We start from the raw sequence: 17574 nt of genomic DNA, 5'->3' as shown, positions 1-17574 counted from the left end.
AAAGCTCCCTTCCCTCCCCTCCCCCTCTGCCCCTTGGCCACAAGGTGGGGCCAGAGCCTTCCACGGAGGGCATTGCCAGGCCGCCCAGCCTCCGGGTCAGGTGTATTTTGTGATGAGGAGCCACCGAGACTGGTTTGTGGGAAGGCGGCTCCCCCTGCTGGCACCCTGAGGGAAGCATCTCCCGCCCCAGGGAGACTCGGGTCCTTCCCCCTGCGCCAGGTGCCCGGAGGGTAGAGGATCAAGCACAGTGGGCTATGGGGCCCCTCCCCCAGGCCAGGGACTGCTAGGGACTGAAGCCATGTGCTGTCCCCCCACCCCCAGCCTTTCAGCCTGTGGGACCTTGGCTGGGGAGTACAGACGGGAATTTCTGCTTTTAATCCAAAGAGACAGAAAGAAAACTCAGCAAGAAGCTGAGCCACCCCCACCCCACTCCCAAAACCCCTCTGGGGACAAAAGCGCCAGCCTGGCATCCTCCCCACCCTGCAGGACCCATACAAAAACCTAAACAATTGGAAACATGGCCAGATCCCAGGTCTGTGCCTGTGCCAGCTCCAGCCATGGGGGTCCCACCCGCTGGGCACTGTGCCCACGGGAAGGCCAGCTGGACCCTAGCACTGGGGGGCAGGGTCTCTTGGGGGCGACAGGATTCCCATAGGAGGTACCGACAGAAGGGGGATGTACCTCTTCGTGGGGTGTTGGTGTCCTTGGCTCTGCTGGAGGTGGGCCCTCCAGGGGCCTTGGGCTCCAGCCTGCAGTCTGCAGACCAGGTGGGTGCAGAAGAGACTCGCCCCTGCTATTCTCAAAACGGCCTCTTTTTGTCCCATTTCAGTCCTGGTTCCTCTGATAAGATCGACAAAAAGAAATGACAAAATGTAAAGAAGAGGTTCCTCAAACGGGGGGAGAAGAAATTTTGAGACGTGGAAAAATCCCCCAGCCCAGCCCCACCGAAAAGCAAAAATTAGACGTCGTCAGCCACTCAGCCCTTCTCTCCTCCAGCCCGGGGAGCCCTGCAGGCCCCCAGAAGCAGCCCAGTTCTCGGAGAGCCCTCGGAAGAGGTCTCGGGGGAGCTGTGCACCAGCAGCCAAGCAGAAAGAAACATGCAAACGGACTCTGTTAAGTAGAGGACAGAAAGAAAGAAAGGATGCGGCAGAACTGCCTTTCTCCCCTCCCTACCCCGCCCCGACCTTCCGGGGAAGGAACAAAATCAACCCAACAAAGAAACCAGCACAGTTCTAAAGGGGCCTGTCCTCCACCCTCACCCTTCTTAGGGGAACCCCACCCCCAACTCGGGCCGGAGCTTCACTAGGGAGCCCGGAGGACAAGCTTGTACAAATGATGGGGGGCAGATCCAGAGGGTTCCTCCCTCCAGACTCCGCCCCCTCCCTGCCTGTCTACCCACCCCCCCCCCCAGCCCCTACTGCCTTGGCCTCTGGCTTCTTCCCCCAGCTGCTCTGGACTAGGTGAGGCCGGTGCCTTCCTGGTCTCCCTGCCCTACCTTCGGGCTAGAAGTCCCTGGGGCGGGGGGGCAGGGAGAGGCCCCTGGAGCTAGTTTCTTGCTCCTGCAATGGAGGGTGTCCTGTCACCCCACCCTGAGCTTCGGGCTTAGTTTCAGGGCCCCAGACCCCTCTGTACAGTCCATAGGAAAAAGTCGGAATGCTACGACAGCCCGCCCGTCCCAGCCTGGGACAGGCCCCCTCTTCCCGCCCTCTGCAGGCTGGGAAAATCACTCTCTCGCCGCGCCACGAGTGAGGGGAGGTGGGCCCCAGGGTCGCCCCCAACCCCAGCCCCGCATGCAGGTGCCCTCGCTCCGCCCCACCGGTCCCTGCCCCTGCCCCTCACACAGACAGCCCTGCTGTGGCCGGGCCGGAGAGTGGAGCAGAAAGGGGACCCCGGAGCCGAGCGAGGAGGACGAGGCAGCCGCCGCTGCCACTGGCTAAGCCGCCCACCTGCGCTAGGTAGGCGTCCTGCTCGCCGACTTTCAGTTCCTTTGGAGGGTGTTGGGTGTTGTCCTTTTTCAAAGGTTTTTTTGGAGCTTTCTCTGTCCCCCCAACCCCACTTTCTCCACCATATGGGCCTCTTGGCCACTTCTCTCTGGATTTCAGCTGTAATGTCTTTACTCTTTCTTTAGGGGTGGGGCATTCCTTGTTTGGGTCTTTTGCCGTCGCAACTGGGAACTCCTCCATTTGAGCAACTTGGGGACAATTTGGTAACACACCACAGGAAGTAGCTCTCCCCCCTCCCCCTGCAGCCCCTTCCTCCCCCCCCCAAGGGATGGTTGGGGACCTGTCCAGAGGGTCTTCCGAAGCCCCCTGGGAGGGAGGGAAGCAAGAGCATGCCCAGCCCCCCTCCAGGGTGTGACTTGGCCCCTCTGGCTTGTCTTTCTGTGCCTTACTCCCTCCTCCCTGCATCTCCCTCCCCGGCCCCCTCCTGGAGTCCTTGTGCCTCTCTCTCTCTTTCTTAACTGTATGAAAACACAAAGCACAGGTCAGGATCCTCTGAAAGTCAGTCAACCCAACATTGCACCGTAGGGGTGGGTTGTGGGCTTTATTTATTGTGAATCTAGTTTGTGAGGCTGTGGCCCCAGCAGGGAGGGAGGGAAGGAAGGAGGGGTGGCAGCTGGCTGGGGAGGCGAAGAGGGCCCTGACCTGGGCCTGAAGGGGCCGGCGAGTGGTGCCTCCTCACCCGGAAGCCGCCAGGTGGCTGGCCCCAGCAGTGGCTTTTGTTGGAAGTTGAGCGAAGGCCCTCCCCCGTCTGCGTGCAGCCCCTGGGGAAGACCGGGACTGAGAAGCAGGGGATAGGGGATCCCGCGGGAGCCTGGGTGGGGGGGGCGTGGGGAGTAGGGCGGGGGGGTGGGGGGCCGGGTGGGCCGGGCGTGACGCGCGGTCAAAGTGCAATGATTTTTCAGTTTGGTTGGCTAAACAGGGTCAGAGCTGAGAGGGGAGCGGAAGGGACCCCCTGCCCGGCCGCAAGCGCCCCTTCCCTCGAAGACAATCGGGGCCGCGGGCGCGCTGGGCCCGCGGGAGCCGGGGTCTGCGGGGCGCCCGCCCGGGCGAGGTCGGAAGCTGCAGGCCAGCTGGGCCGGGGCGGGAGCGCGCCCGGCGGGGCTGCCCGGGCGGGCAGGGGGGTGGGGGCCGCTCCTTTCCCAAGTGTCGTTGTGAGGGGGCAGGCGAGGGGCGACGAGGGCGACAGGAGATGTGGGGACGTGTTAGAAGAGAAAAAAAAAAACCCACAAAAAATATATATGGGGGAAATGAACTTTTTTTTCATTGAACCAAGTGCAATGCATCAGAGAGTTTTCCTATCTTTGTATGTTAAGAGATTGTTAAGAAAAATTCTATTTTTGTTGTAATGTCCTCGCGGCTCTGGGGACGCTAAAAGAACTGGGCCTGCCCCGCCCTGCGCGGGGATAACGAAAGCTGAGTGTTTTTTCCTTTTTTTTTTTTTCTTTTTGTTCGTTTTCAGTTTTTTTTTTTTTAAGTCGTTTTCCTGCGTTGACGAGGATGATCTGGGGTTTTTATTTGTTTCGTCGTTCGTTCTCGGTTTCGGTGGGAGGGCTGAAGGAAACGTTCACATTTTAGAGTTAAAAAAAACAACAACAACAACACCTGGACATTTAAAAAAACAAAAACAAAACCACAAGATCAAAAAGGAAAAGGACGAGAGAAAATTATTTTTAAGATAATTCAACATAAAAACCCTGGTGCTTCTTACATTATAAAGTACGTTTTAAAAAAAACCCACAAACTATTATACATAAGTTTATGAATCAATTAAATATCCTGCACTTGTTAGGAACACGCATATCCCTTCTTTGTTGAGTTTAACGGAACGGGACAGCGGCATACGCCCGGCGGCTGGGCTGCTCTGGCCGCGGGTCTCCCCGGGCGCCCCCTCCCCAGGGCCCAGCGCCCCCTCCTCGCCTCATCCCCGTCCGGGCACGGGGGCGCGGCGGGGGGGTCCCCAGCCCCTCCCCCGCAGAGGTCAATGCCAACGAACAAACGTCCCCTCCCTCCCTCCCTCTCCGCCCCGAGCGCCCTTCTTTGAGCCAGACGCCAACTTGACCCTCACCAGCATTATCAGGAGCGCGCTCAGCAAGTTGGTAGTTACCCCCCCCCTTTTCCCCGGCGCCCCCGACTCAACATCACTCCTTCCACCCCTACCCCTACCCCCGTCACCCACCGGGGAGCACGAGGAAGGCTCGAAGCTCCAGGACAGGACCAGCCAAGCTGACAGGTCGATTCGCCCAGGCCCGCGCCCGCACGCACGCACGCACACGGCCCCGCACACAGCCCCACCCCACCCTGCAACCAGCCCCGTCGACTGCCTTACACACCCGCCCCCGCGCTGGCCGGCCGACCTAGTGCCTTGTTCTCACCCCCGTGCTGGCGGAGCGGACGCCGCGCTCTGGGTCCCAGAGGGGCCGGGTGGCTCAGACGACCCACCATTTCCTCACCCCGACCGTGCTGAACGGACCCCCCCACACGAGAGAAAATAAAGGAGCAATAAAGTCACGAGAAATTTCGTCCCCCAATCGAGAGCCCGAGGGGCACCCCAGCCCCGCCTCTGCTCCCCCCACCCACCCACCCTCGGGGCGCCCCCCTCCCCCCCCAAGCCAGCCTGGGCCAGCCCCGCTTCGGCCCCTCCCGGGAGATCCGTGCGCCCGACCAGCACCAGCATCGCGGACCGCAAAGGCCGCCCGTCCCGTCAAACAAGTTTCTTCTTAGGCTAAGAAACGCAGTATATACGAGTATCTCTATATATAGTACTAATGGATTTGGTGTGCTTCCCCCTTAGCGTCCCCCGTCCCTCCGCTCCTCCTCCTTCAGCCTGGTCTCCCCCTCTCTCTGCCCTCCACCCCCGTCTCTGCACTGAGATACATAAGAAACAAGGGTAGTTTACTGTCTGTTTTGTTTTCTGGGTTTTCAGTGTCCTAGCGGAATGCAAGTAGGCAGCCAGCCCGTATGTTCCCTCTCCGCCCCGCCCCGCCCCGCCCCGCCCCCGTCACTGCGCTTCTGTTATACCATCTTTGCCTGACTCTCTCCGGCTTCTCCATTGAATGGCTAATGTGTATGTGAAATAAAGAAATAAAGAAAAACAAAAGTAAGAGCGCCCGAGCCTTCGCTAACGCCTTCGTCCGGGGACTGGTTCGGGATCGGTGGGTGGGTCGCCGCGTCGGTTCTGCGCCTCAGCGGACGCGGTCAAGGAGCGTGTATCCATGAGTCTCCAGGAGGGGGCGCCAGTGAGAAGGGCAAAGACTCCCCGGTCCCTCCCCACCTCTCTTGGTGACCCCAGCCCGGAAAAAAGAGGCACCACTTTAGTCCGATGAGCTGTCTGCCATGTTGGTTCCCGCACCTCGTCCCTGGGAGGAAGACGCGGGAAAGGCTATTTCCAGCGGTTGGTGGGTGATTAAAAAAAAGAAGAAGAAGAAGGTCTGCTGGGGGGCCCCTGGGGGCGACTCTCGCCCTTCCAGACCCCCTGGACCCTTTTCCCCGTTGGGGACGTCCTCACTGTTCCCTCTTCGGGGGAGTTCGCTCCAGAGCAGGCTCCAGGCATCATCTGCCCTTTCCTCGACAGCCCTGGGCTGAGTTCCCGGTCACCCTCGGCTCAGAAGCAACGCTGCGGAGGTCACCGCACCTCAGGGCTCACGGCCGCTCGTTCCGTCTTGATGGGCCGGGCCGCCCCGTCGGGACTGCCGTCGGGGCCTGCCGGGGGCGCGGGCTGCGAGCGCACCGCGGCCTCGGCCCTGCGACAAGGCCCGCGGCGGGCGCCATCGTTGGGGCCCCGATGCGCGGGTCTTTTGCGGGGCCCGGACGGGGCGGGGCCTGCGGCCAGAGCAGCCGCCTGGTCGCGCAGCAGCCGCACCAGGAAGCCGATGTATTTCATGGCCAGGCGGAGCACCTCGTTCTTGCTCAGCTTCCGGTCGGGCGGGTGCGTTGGCAGCAGCTTCCTGAGCTCTGCGAAGGCGCCATTCACATTCTGCTGCCGCCAGCGCTCCCGGCTGTTGGTGAACACGCGCCTGGCCACCTTCTGGGGCTGGTGCCCTGCGAACAGGAGGGGTTGGGTTGGCCCCGTGGCCCAGGAGGCGCCCCCTCCTGCCCTTGCTTCAGGCACCCAGAGCCCTCGGGAGGGGACTTCCACATAGGCGGTGGACTGGGGCTCCCTCCATCCAAGGGATCCACAAGCAGGACCCGTGCATATGTCCCCTGCTAGTGAGCAACACGGCTCCCACCGCCCGCCTCAGCCCCACAGCCTAGACGAGGACATCACAGGTCCGCGCTGCAGACAACTGAAGCCTTCTGTATCTCTGTCCACACCTTCCTGTCAACAGCTGAGATTCCGAGGACATCCACAGGACATGTGTCCTGTGGCTGTCAGTCTGGGGAGCTGTCCCTGGGGTCTTCATTCTGGAGCATGCCCCTGTATGTGGCTGGAGGTGCACGTGGGTCTGAGAGGTCCCCTAGGTGCCAGCGTGGTCCTGTCTGTCTTGGGAGAACTCCTGGTATACCTAAATGGCTGTGGTCGTGTCTGATCGTTGCCGGGTGGTTGTGGTCGTGTGGCTGTGGTTCTGTGGCTGACTCTTGTGGGGCCATGGTCCTAAGTGACTGTGGTTGTGTGGCTGTTCCTTGTGTGGTTCTTGTCCTGTGGCTGTTTCCTGCGTGGCTGTGCCTTCTAGTGGGGCTGTCATCTTGTGGCCCCCATGCCATGGTGCATTTTGCCATGACTCTTGGTGGCTTGTTGGGTGGCTGTGGTTGTGTGGGGCTGGGCGCGGGTCTGTGGTTTTGCATGGGGGTGTAACCTGAGTACTGGAGGCCCCGTGTGGGCTGTCCTGCGTGTGTCCCTGCGGCAGACAGGAGTCCCGGCAGGTGGCTGTCTGTGCACACAAAGTCATACTCACCCTCAGCCAGCTCCAGCTCACAGTGGCTCGGTCTCCGCTTCAGCCGGCTGCTGGGGAAGATGCCGAAAGCTCCTGCCGGCCCAATGTAGAGGCTGTAAGGGGTCGTGGGTCACTAATGCCTTGTGGGCAAGGACCCTGGCCCTGGATTCCCCCCAGGTCCCAGCCCTCCACTGACCTGTTGAGGAAGGGGTCAGGGTGATAATGCAGGGCCAAGGGAGGTGGGACAGTTCCCAGGGCAGAGAGCTGCAGCAGCGGGGGTCGCAGGGCGCTCAGCTCCGTGGTGGCCATGGTTACCCCTGGGGGCCTGGTGTGGCCCAGGCTGATCACCGGCACGCCAGGGGGCAGCCTGGGGGGTGAGGAGCCTTGGTGGCCCGTCTCTTTCACCTTCGGTGGCCCAGGAGAGGCAGGCTTGAGGGGCGGAGCGGGTGCTGGGCTGGGGGCACACACCATTTCGGCCTTCTCAGTCATGGTGGGGCCCACCTCTGCCTGGGCCTGGGGCGGGCACATGGACCCCGAGGGGGTGCTCACCTGTGGGAGGGAAGGAAGCCAGTGGGGAGGGAGGAATCAGATGCCAGTACATCCCTTAGCCCAGCAGAGCCCTCAAAGGAGAGGGAAAGGGTGGTGGTGGTGGGGGTGGTTCCGTGCGTGAAGGCAGGTGGGCTCAGAAACCACCAGGACATGCGAGGGGGATGTGACACAAGGGCCGGAGGTAGCCAGCGGGTCTCTGGGCGGCCCTGAGCTCAGCAGGGCCGTGTCTGAGCTGTTTGTGACCCACGAGGACTCAGTCGCCCAGCTTCTGAACAAATTTCCCTTATTCCAGAATCCCTTCTCGGCTGGAGTCTGGAGAGAGGGGTGAGGAAGGAAGCTGGGATGGAGCCCGTGTCCCCAGGATGACCCTGTAACCCTCGGATCTGATCTTGAGACCCTCATTGATACCACGTGACCTTAGAATCCCTCTATAATGGACTCTGACCCTTTACCGATCCCCCGCCTCAGCTGACCATGTGGCACTCAGCTATGATCCTGGGGGCTCTTCTCATTGCCTCCATGTCACACCCTGAAAGTCCCCCATAATTGCTCCATTGACTCCCACCCCCACTGAAAACGTCCCCCTTACTAGACCTGTAACCCCACTGCTGACGCAGTGATCAAAAATGCTGACCCAGGATCCCCAAACCCTGACCCCACCGCCCAGTACCTACAGTCATGTCCCAGTCCTTCTCTGGCCCTCCCTGATGTCCCCCACGCCCCATTTCCTATCCCCATCCCCATCCACGCCTTTGCACCCTGGCTTAAACGTTTTGGCCCCATGACTTGGAGTGTCCAGCAACTTCTGGGACTCCTGGCTCCCCTGCCCCCTCTTCCTAGGTAGGTAGGCCCTGGGGAAGCTGACCTGTACTCCCACTAAGGAGGTGCCCCCATGAATGAATGAATGAATGAATGAACCAATGATCAAATGAATACAGGCACTTCCAGGATCCCCCACCTTCAGGCGGACTCCCCTCTTACCCCCGCACCGGTCCTGCTGTTTGGTGAGTGCCCTGGCTCTGTCCTTCAGGGTCGGGATGCGGTTGCGTTTCAGGCCAGGCTCCGTGGCCCGGATCCGGTCCGGCCTCTGCGTTCACGGCCGCTGGGAGCTTGCCGCCCCCTCCCGGCAGCGGCGTCGGGGCCGCGCCTCTTCCCGGGCTCCCGAAGGCCGCGGCGAAGGCGGCGTGGATCCCTCGAGGGAAAGTGAGCAGCTCCCGGCCGGCCCGCCCTCTCCCCGCCCCCGGCGGCCCAGTTTCCTCCCTCTCACCCCCGGCCGCGCCGGAGGATGCTGGACCGGCGCAGATAAGAGCCTGGCCGACTGGCCGCGCCTGATAAGGAGCCGGGCTGACCCCGGAGGAAACCGGCGGGCGGGGATCTCCGAGCGCGGGCCTCACAGCCCCGCCCCCGGCCGGCGAGGGACCGAGCCGTCCCCCGCGGCCTCTGAGGACCCTGACCCACTACACAGCTGGGAGTGAGGTACACGGCTGCACGCAGAGGGGAAACCGAGGCAGGGAAGGTGCGGCCTGCAGTATCGCTCGGGTTTTGCCTCCGGGAACAGCCCTGGCCCAAGTGTCCGTGCTGATGGGGGTGGAGGAGAGCCCCTTCCGGCTGAGCAGGGGCCTCGTGACCCAGGGCCCCCTCCTGCTCCTCCTCTCCTCACCCTGCTTGGTTCCTCTTTTTACGCCACCCCCACCCCGGTTGGGGGCACTGGCAGGAGGGCAGTTCCTACGGCCTGCCTTTGGGCGTCCAGCCACGGCCTGTGTCCTGGGCCCCCAGGCCTGCTGTCCACACCACCTTTTCAGGCCCAGGAGGATGAGAGGAAGTGCCACCGCTGGGAGGGACTTCCTAGGGTGCCAGGGCTGGCCAAGTTCACAATAGGTGTCCCTGACGTGTCCCCACAGGATGCAGATCTTCTAGGCCACAGGAGCACAGAGCCCCAACCTGGTGGCCTCCGGCCCTCCTCCCCCATCATAGGCCACTTTGGGGGTGCAGGGGAGGACAGTGATAAAGAGGCGTTGGGCAAGTATCTGGGAGTGGGGGTGGAGCTCCTCACCGGCCTGGCCTCACCGAAGTGGGGGGGGGGTTGGTCCTGGAATAGCTTCATACCAGGGATGAGACTGTCCCTTCATACAGGGCTCTCCCACTGGGGCCAGTCAGGCTTTTGCCTCAGATGTATCTGGGTGACAGCAGAAGCTGCCCCGATGACACCACCGCCCTCCCAGGAATCTGGTGGAGCCGGGGAACCAGGCCACCACCAACGGTCCGGCAGCCCCACCAAGGGCTCCTCTGAGCCTGTGCATTCACTGATGGTCCCCTACAAGCGAGGTTCTAGGATTAGGGTCATTTTACAGATGGGGCTGAAGCAAAGAGAAAGGTGTCTGGGAAGGCCCCACAGCTACCAGTTGGGGGTGGGGGCTGTGCCCTAAGGCTCTCCGTTAACGTTGCTAACCCTCCTAACCCTCCGTCCTGCAGGCGAGGGGAAGCAGCAGGCCTGCCGGCCTCAGTGCGCTCGCCGGAGGGGCCGCAGAGCAGGAAGCACCTGGCCTGGAGCGGATGCACAAGGCGCCTGGTTCCGGTCCGGCTTCCGCCCCTGCGGCCCCGTGGGGAGCTCCGCCAGAGAAACCAGGCGGCGACGCTGGGCAGGGTAGGGGTTGGGTGACTGGAGAGCCGGCCTGCATCCGCGGGACCGGGAGTGTGTGTGCGTAGGGCTGGGGCGGGGGGCGGTGGGGGGAGTGGGGGGCCGGGGTAAAGGCTCCGAGGGCACGAACACACGGCTGCCGCCCCGTGGCCGCCTCGGGAACTGCAGGGACCAGCAATAGGGTGGCCCAGGGCTTCCTGCTGCAGATAGTCCGCTCCAGGCGCGCCCCCGACAGACAGAACACCCAGAGAGAAACACGGACACTTCAGTCAGGCAGGGATAAACCCCCAGAATCCCAGGGCTCCCCAGGCAGTTAAAAAAGACGGGGCGCCTGGGTAGCTCAGTGGGTTAAGCCTCTGCCTTCTGCTCAGGTCATGATCTCAGGGTCCTGGGATCGAGCCCTGCGTCGGGCTCTCTGCTCCATGGGGAGCCTGCTTCCCCCTCTCTCTGCCTACTTGTGATATCTGTCTATAAATAAATAAAATCTTAAAAAAAAAAAAAAAGACGGACAGAGGGGCACCTGGGTGGCTCAGTAGGTTAAAGCCTCTGCTTTCTGCTCAGGTCATGATCCCGGGGTCCTGGGATTGAGCCCCGCATCGGGCTCTCTGCTTGGCAGGGAGCCTGCTTCCCTTCCTCTCTGCCTGCCTCTCTGCCTGCTTGTGATCTCTGTCTGTCAAATAAATAAATACAATCTTTAAAAAAAAAAAAAAAGAAAAAAGACGGACAGAGGAAGAGACTCCAGATGTGTCACTTGGAGATGGGCAGGGCCCCCAAGATGGACAGACCCCAGGCAGCCTTCTCATTCAGACAAATGACAGTCGAAGGGATGATGTCTCTTTATTGGCTCAGTCTACTCCTGGACCAGTGGCCATGCCAGGCCCAGGCGGGTTCTGGTAAGGAGTCTCTGGACGGTCACTGGGGGCCATGTCAGCAGTGTCCTCGGGTGCTGGGGAGCTGTGGGAATAGCAGCACTGGTCCCCGTGTTGACACGTGCCCTGGTGGGAGGATGGGGGGTGTGAGCCTCTGCTGGGTCCTTTTCCTGGATGGGGAGCTCACTTCCACATCTCGCCTGTCCCAGGTCTCCCAGACCCACCTGCCCCTTGGCCTTGACCTATTGCTGGGAGGGGGATCCCTGGGCGCTGCAGGGGGAGGTAGGGGTGCCTCACCTCCTTGAATCTTTTACAGGGAAATGTCTTGAGCCGGGCAGCCCGCTGGACTGGGTCCTCTGCTGGCTCCTTTCTCTTATTCTGGTGCAGCCTGCGTCTCTCCTCCATAGCTCCGCCAGCTGCCTTGCCCCTGTGCAGGGAGAGGAGGAGCTGGGACCCCATCTGGCCTTTGCGTTGCCCCTGCCCTGGACAAGCCCCACCGTCACAACGCTCTCACTCACCCCGGCCGAGCGCGGGGCCGGGGGCCCCAGTTGGCCTCAGGATTAGCCTGGAAGCGCTTGAGTCCTCGCTGGCGGGAGCTGGGGTTGGCGTCCTCCCGGATGGTGAAGTTGGCCCGCAGCCTGGGAAGGCAGGAGTCGGGGCTGAGGGGCAGGTGCCCGCGGGTGAGCAGACCGCCTGCCAACCTCAGTGCGGTGCGACGTGCTTCGGGAAGACTCAGGTCCCCCCAGCCATTTAATAAATGGTTATCAAGGGCCTACTGTGTGCCTAAAATCTGCCACTGGTAAAGCCAGTGCTCCAGTGCATGAGACAACGGGACGAACCAGAAACAGGCAAATCACATTGTGTTTGGGTACAAGGAAGAGTTCTGAGACAAGCAGAGCGGGATAAAGGGAGCGGGGACCCCAGGGGTAGTGGCGGGGAAAGGCATGCAGGGCAGGACGGAGTGAAGGGGGTGAGGGAAGCACCATCAGGGGACCTGGGAACAGGCACTGCAGGCAGAGAGAGCAGCTCTCATAAAGGCTGTGCCTCGCAAGTCTGAGCAAGTGAGGTGGGGGTCCCAGGGGGAGCAGACTCAGGGGCTCACAGGTGTTCCCTTGGCTGCTGGGCGGCCAGGGGACCGGAACAGAGACGACAGCTCTGGGGTAGGTGGGCAGTGATGCGGCCAGACCAGAGTGGGGGCAGAAGGGGAGGGCAAGTGGGAAGATTCTGGATCCTACTTGAATGAGCACGGGGCTGGGGGGGGGGCATCCGTGTTGTCCGCGCACACGGGAGCTTCCCCTGCCTGCGGGCAGCCCTGGCAGAGCTCATACCTGGGCTCCACACCGAGAATGCGGAATGCCGGGCTGGTCTCGGACAGGCGCTCCCGCTTCACCGGACACTCCTTTTCCTGGGAGGAAAAGCTCAGAGATCAGGGGACACTGGGCCTGACTGTCTGGTGCTCCCACCCCCACTCTGGCCAGGCCAGCCCTCACCCAGCAGCGCATGATGTCCCAGAGGGCTGAAGAGGGGGCATCTGTCTTCACGGCATTCTTACAGGCGTGGGAGAGTGAGACCCGGAAGCCAGCATGGAGAAGGGCCGACCTGGGGACCAAGAGGGGCCACGGTTGGCTGGGGGGGGGTAGGTACGGGTGGGGAGCTGGGCCCCCTCGATGGGACTGGTGCAGCTGAATGGTTCATGGTGTCTACGTGGCCTGTGTGATGCCGGTTATCGAACTGTAAGCCCGTCCCCCTTGCCAAGGCTGGTGACCTCCGTGCCCTGTTCTCAGCACCTGCACATGGGCATGCGGAGTCTCTGTTTCTCAGGAGACCCTGGCCTGAGAGGGGCTGCACCTGCCCCGTGGCCCCCTGAGGTCAGGCACAGGCCCCATGCCCGGGGGATGCTCACCGCAGCTGCAGGAGGCTGGGCGTGCTACAGCGGATGGTACTGCTCAGCTGGTCCAGCGTGTAGTAGAGAGGCACATCTGGGAGCTCCTGCGAGTGCGGACAGGGTGGATGTGGGGCGGACGGAGGAAGGATGGCCAGGTATAGGCGGGGGACCCTCATCCGCACCCCGGCCCGGCCCCCACCTCAGTGATGACGCTCAGGACCCCTCGGATCCGCTCTGCGGTGTGGAAACGGCCGGGGTTGGTGCTCACAGCCTCTAGGACACGCCCCACGAAGTCCAGGTCATGGATGGGCTCTGCCCACAGGGGACCGCCAAGCTACAGACATACAGCGGCCGGAGGGGAGGGGTCAAGACAGCCGCAACCCCAGTGCCCCCCCCCCCCCCGTTTCCCCCGCCCTGCCTCACCTGGTGTCGCTGCCCGCAGTGCTCACACTCGGGGGCGACAGGGGGACCGCAGGCTGCAGAGAACTTGACCCTGCAGAGAGCGGAGTTGTTGGCAAGCAGTGACCCTGGGATGCCCCGTCTTCACCTTCCTGCCCGGCTTTCCCTTGCTCACCGGCCCCCAGAGGCTCCTGACGACGCTTTGCCAAGGCGCTGAAGGTGGAAGGTCCCGCAGCCCACGCACTGGAATACGAGCGCCTGCTTGCTGTTGGGGAGCAGGTGCACCCCTAAGTTCCCAGCATGATCACCACACCCCGACTCCTCCCTCAGGCTAACTTCATCCCCATCAGACCCCCATTTCCTTGGGGCGGGAGCATGACCCCCCCATACCCCTAAATGTCCTGTTGCCTCCTTCCATCCGTCACTCTTCCTTGCCCCAGACTAACCTGGCTGAGGCTTTGACCTTGGCCTGGCCGGTGAAGACACGGACAAAAACGCGCACATAGAAGTCAGCGCTGACACTGAGCAGCGGCACCACAAAGCGTTGGTAGCAGTTGGCTCGGAGGTCCAAGCTGTGCAGGACGATCCTCAGGGCCTGGAGGGTGGGAAATGGGCTTCGGCCATCAGCCGCGCCCCCACCACGGCCTCCCGCTACCCTGGAGGCTCACAGCCCCCTGGGCCCCAAGCCCAGTCCCACATGTCCTGGCGGCATGACCCTTGGCAAGGGAATGCCTCAGTTCCTTCATCTACTAAATCGGGACAGTCTGTGTCTCTTTAGAGCCCTGCTGGGGGTACCACACAATTAAGGGGTGCACGGGCCCCTGAACCCAGCATATTCCGGTTATCTTTGACCGTGGGCCCTGAGCTGTACAATGTGCTCCAAAGACCAGTGTTCCTGCTTCCCAGACTGACCTGATGACAGAACCCTTAAGGAACAAAGACGAGACATCCTCCTTTCCCGCCCATGGCCGCCCGCAGGCAGCCCCTGCCTTCTCGAATCCCCGCACCAACCCATCACCCACCATCATGCTCATTGCACAGATGCAAAAACCGAGGCCCGGAAAGAGGGAATGAGTTGTCCAAAGACACCAGCAAAGTTAGGATGTGAGCCCAAAGCCAGACCCAGACCTGAAAACTGCCTTAAAAAGCAATTTTGGAAAATTGTTAAAAACAGACGATACTGGGGGAAAAAAAATGACCGAAGCACCGGTTCCCACCCTGGGAACCGCAGCCCCCCTAGATGACCGGAACTGGCAGCCTGGCTCTTAGGGCTGCGCTGGTTGTAGACATGCCTGTCATCCACGTCTTGGGACCAATCGGGAGGAAGCTAAGCGGCTGGGGGGGGGGGGGGGAGAAGAGGCTGGGGAGTGCCCTCACCATCTCGTGGCAGGCACGACTCTTGAGGGCCATGGCCCCATACTTGCTGTAGCACGTCTCCCCGCTGTTGCCCGCCAGCACTGCCATGTCGGTGCACGTCACGCACAGCAGCCCTGCGAGGGGGGCCCGAGCCGTGAGGACCCTCGCAACACCGCGAGCCAGGCTCTCCACCCCTGCAGCAGCGTGGCCTCACCTCCTTCACTCACGGCCTGCACGGCAGCGTCCAAGAAGGGGGCAGGGCTGCCATAGGGGTCCAGGTCGATGACGTCAAACCGCTCTGACACCTTCTGGTGCTGGTACATCAGCATCCTGGGAGCGAGAAGGCCACGTCCTCAGCGCCCTGCCCCAGGGACCCGCTCAGTCCCCTACCCGTGTTCTCTCACTCAGTGCGACCGTTCTGGCCCGGACTGAGGGGCCAGCTGCCTCTGTTCAGATCCTGGCTGGCCCATTTGCTAACAGCATGACTCTTCCTCCTTGGGCCTTGGCGGACTCCTATGTAGCAATGGCAGTAAGGACAGCCAGCGGCGTTTCAAGCAGCTTACAGCTCTATTAACTCATGTAATCAAATATGGATTTGGAACGATAGCTCCCCTTTGTAAGTGACCAAATGCAAACGCTCCCATCTTGTGTAGCCTGAAACTGTAGCCCACCCACCACCTTCCTCCAGCCCTCTCTTCCCCACCCCAGCTGGAGCAGGGCAGAGGGAAGAGAAAAGCAGACTCCCCGCTGAGCAGGGAGCCTGAGGCAAGGCTCCTTCCCCAAACCCTGGGATCCAGAGGCCCGGCACTTAACACTTAACTGCTTAACTGACCTAGCCACCCAGGCGCCCCTCCTACCAGCTTTCAATACAACCAGGAAAGCAAATGCTTTTCATAGCAAAGACTTTTTTTGTCTTCTGTAAAGGGTCAGATGGTAAACGTTTGAGGCTTTGTGGGCCACAAGTGGTACCCTTTTTAACCCTTTAAAAATGCAAAATCATTCTTAGCTGGTGGGCCCTACAAAAACCTGGCCCCCCGGGCGGTTGTTTGTAGGGCCCCATAATTAGAATATGAATGCCCCAAGGTCAGGGATTTTGTCCGTTTTGTTTACTGCTGCCTGGCACAGGGTGGACAGGAGATCTGCGCCTGCAGCTGGTGCCGGTGGTGTGTTTGAATGAGTAGAAGTACCAGAGGTTGGGAAGTCGAGTCTAAATCGGCAACCACGATGCCACACTCTGGCTACACAAGCATTATCTCATTTAATCAACTCATTTAATCAACACAGCATTAGTATTACAACTCCTGTAATACTGACATCCTCATTTTACAGACAGGGAAACCGGGGCTCAGAGAGCCTAAGGCATCCTCCCGAGGTCACAGAGGAAGAATATGACAGATTTAGGATTTGAGACCAGGCAGCCTTGTTCTAGCATGTGCCCGCCAGCCATCAGGCTCAGCTGCCCCAAACCTACCCGGCAACCTACCGGGCGTCTGCCTGCCTGGGATGCACCAGGTGGGCCACACCGTTGAGCTGCACGTTGCGGCACATGAGATCCATGGCTCGGGCAGAGGCGTCGTTGGCAACCACAGACTGGAGCCCAGGCACCTCTCGTGCAAAGCGAATGGAACGGAGGCCCGAGGCTGCCAGACCCTCCAGCACTCGAAGGCCTTCCTGTTGGAGTAATCAGGGAGCCCCGCTCACATGGATCCCTCCATCCTCTGCTGGGCCCCAAGGAGCCCCCACCACCCACTTCCTACAGCTCTCCCGCCACAGGAGACTTCCTTGCTCCATTACTGGAGGACTCCGGGGGTGCCATCTCCTGTGTCAGGCCCCACCTCGCAGATCTCCCCCACGGCAGCTGTTCGAGGTTGGTCTCCTGGGGCCAGGTTTGCACCCTCTTTCAGTTCAGCCTTTTCCTCCTCTTGCTCTGACAAGTCCACGACCACCTTTTGCACGTCCTTCTCACCTGGCACCTTGACTGCAGCCACCCAGAAGCACAAGTCAGGGGATAGTGAAGCTCCCCCTGAGAGACCTCCCCCTATTTCTCAGGAAACAGTAGATTCAGGGAAGAAAATCTTTCTCAAAGCCCCTGGGGAAAGCCTGAAGGAAACGAGGCCAGGGCCTGCTGGGTGGCTGGAGCGTTTCAGGACTTTAAGGGAAAGGGGGCGGGGCAGGGAGAAAGCTCGGCGTGACCCCCGCCCACCAAGAGACTGGACCTCGACTCACTCTGGATTCCTTTGGCCGCAAGCTGAACGCGAGCGAACTCGGTGATCACGGCACATCTGCAGGAGACGGAGGATTAGCTCACACCCCCCTCATCTTTGCAGTTCCACTGCCCTCTGCCAAGCTGACCCCAGGCCCCTGCTCACGTCAGGTCCCGGTTAAACTCCTGCACTGGGTTGTAGAAGACTTCGTTAGCGCTGGGGAAGGCTATCTTGGCGGCCCCCTCGGTGACCGTGGTCTCCTGAGCCTCGGATGCGCACTCTTCTCCGCAGGGCCCGGTGCCATTCTCCATTTCGCCCGGATTCCGCAGCCCTTGCGTCTGTCCCTCCATAAACCGGGCTCTATAGAGACTGCAGGCGGGGCGGAGAGTCAAGCTTAGCCAAAGAACGATTCTCGCACGGGACATCCGCGGAAGCCTCTGCCCGCCAAGCCTGTTTCGGGGGGTGGGGTGGGGGAGGGCACAGGAAGAGCATCAGAGAGCCGTGTCCTCGAGCCAGGTGGCCTATACATCGATAAAGTTTAAGAAGACCCTGCGGCCTCGGTAAGGTGACACCACACCCCATTTTCGGGAGACCGGCCTCTGAGAAGCCAGAAGCCTTCGAGCTGGCCCAACCCCGACCTGTATCCTTCCCCGCGTAGCCCACGCCTTTCTCACCCTCTCTCGAGGTGCAGAGGACCGAATTAGTCTGGGTGCACGTTTCCCGGATTAGGACCTGGGCGTCGCCATGTTGGCACAGTGGGAGGGCAGATCACATGATAAATATTAGCCAATCAGTGATGC

General features: G+C 61.2%; 3 protein-coding genes across 10 annotated transcripts in view; 1 reads left to right on the top strand and 2 right to left on the bottom strand.

Annotated features, from left to right (window-relative positions):
• The window catches only part of NFIX (nuclear factor I X), a gene marked incomplete at its 5' end in the record, with an annotated part of 69313 nt that extends 67218 nt beyond the window's left edge, over positions 1-2095 (top strand). For 4 of the 6 annotated variants that reach the window (XM_080827671.1, XM_080827670.1, XM_080827668.1 and 1 more), the window contains one exon: positions 830-2095. Coding sequence is in view for 2 of the 6 variants with exons in the window: in XM_080827672.1 (XP_080683798.1) it covers positions 997-1236 (240 nt within the window). The remainder of the gene's footprint in view (positions 1-829) is intronic. The other 2 variants (XM_080827672.1, XM_080827667.1) reach the window with 2 other exon arrangements.
• Positions 2096-5316: 3221 nt separating this feature from the next.
• LYL1 (LYL1 basic helix-loop-helix family member) lies at positions 5317-9000 on the bottom strand. The gene is made up of 4 exons (XM_080806593.1): positions 8405-9000; positions 7071-7423; positions 6896-6987; positions 5317-6041 (listed from the first exon to the last, which is right to left on the bottom strand). The coding sequence occupies exons 2-4, from the start codon at positions 7400-7402 to the stop codon at positions 5626-5628; spliced, it is 840 nt and encodes a 279-aa protein (XP_080662719.1). The 5' UTR covers positions 7403-7423; positions 8405-9000; the 3' UTR covers positions 5317-5625.
• A 1874-nt stretch (positions 9001-10874) lies between these two features.
• TRMT1 (tRNA methyltransferase 1) lies at positions 10875-17539 on the bottom strand. 3 transcript variants are annotated; one of them, XM_080806577.1, is made up of 17 exons: positions 17449-17539; positions 16940-17224; positions 16797-16852; positions 16406-16548; positions 16054-16241; positions 14785-14900; positions 14592-14704; positions 13661-13809; positions 13390-13479; positions 13239-13308; positions 13015-13149; positions 12834-12919; positions 12421-12529; positions 12259-12335; positions 11449-11568; positions 11228-11357; positions 10875-11056 (listed from the first exon to the last, which is right to left on the bottom strand). In XM_080806577.1, the coding sequence occupies exons 2-17, from the start codon at positions 17197-17199 to the stop codon at positions 10907-10909; spliced, it is 1992 nt and encodes a 663-aa protein (XP_080662703.1). In that variant the 5' UTR covers positions 17200-17224; positions 17449-17539; the 3' UTR covers positions 10875-10906. The 3 variants fall into 3 exon arrangements, with proteins under 3 accessions (XP_080662703.1, XP_080662704.1, XP_080662705.1); XM_080806578.1 differs by having other exon boundaries at positions 16940-17143; positions 17449-17528; XM_080806579.1 differs by having other exon boundaries at positions 10949-11015; positions 17449-17519.
• Between the last annotated feature and the right edge of the window lie 35 nt (positions 17540-17574).

The sequence above is a fragment of the Martes martes genome, assembly GCF_963455335.1.
Source record: "Martes martes genome assembly, chromosome: 1".
Lineage (NCBI taxonomy): Eukaryota > Metazoa > Chordata > Mammalia > Carnivora > Mustelidae > Martes > Martes martes.
This window is presented reverse-complemented; position numbering and strand designations above follow the sequence as displayed.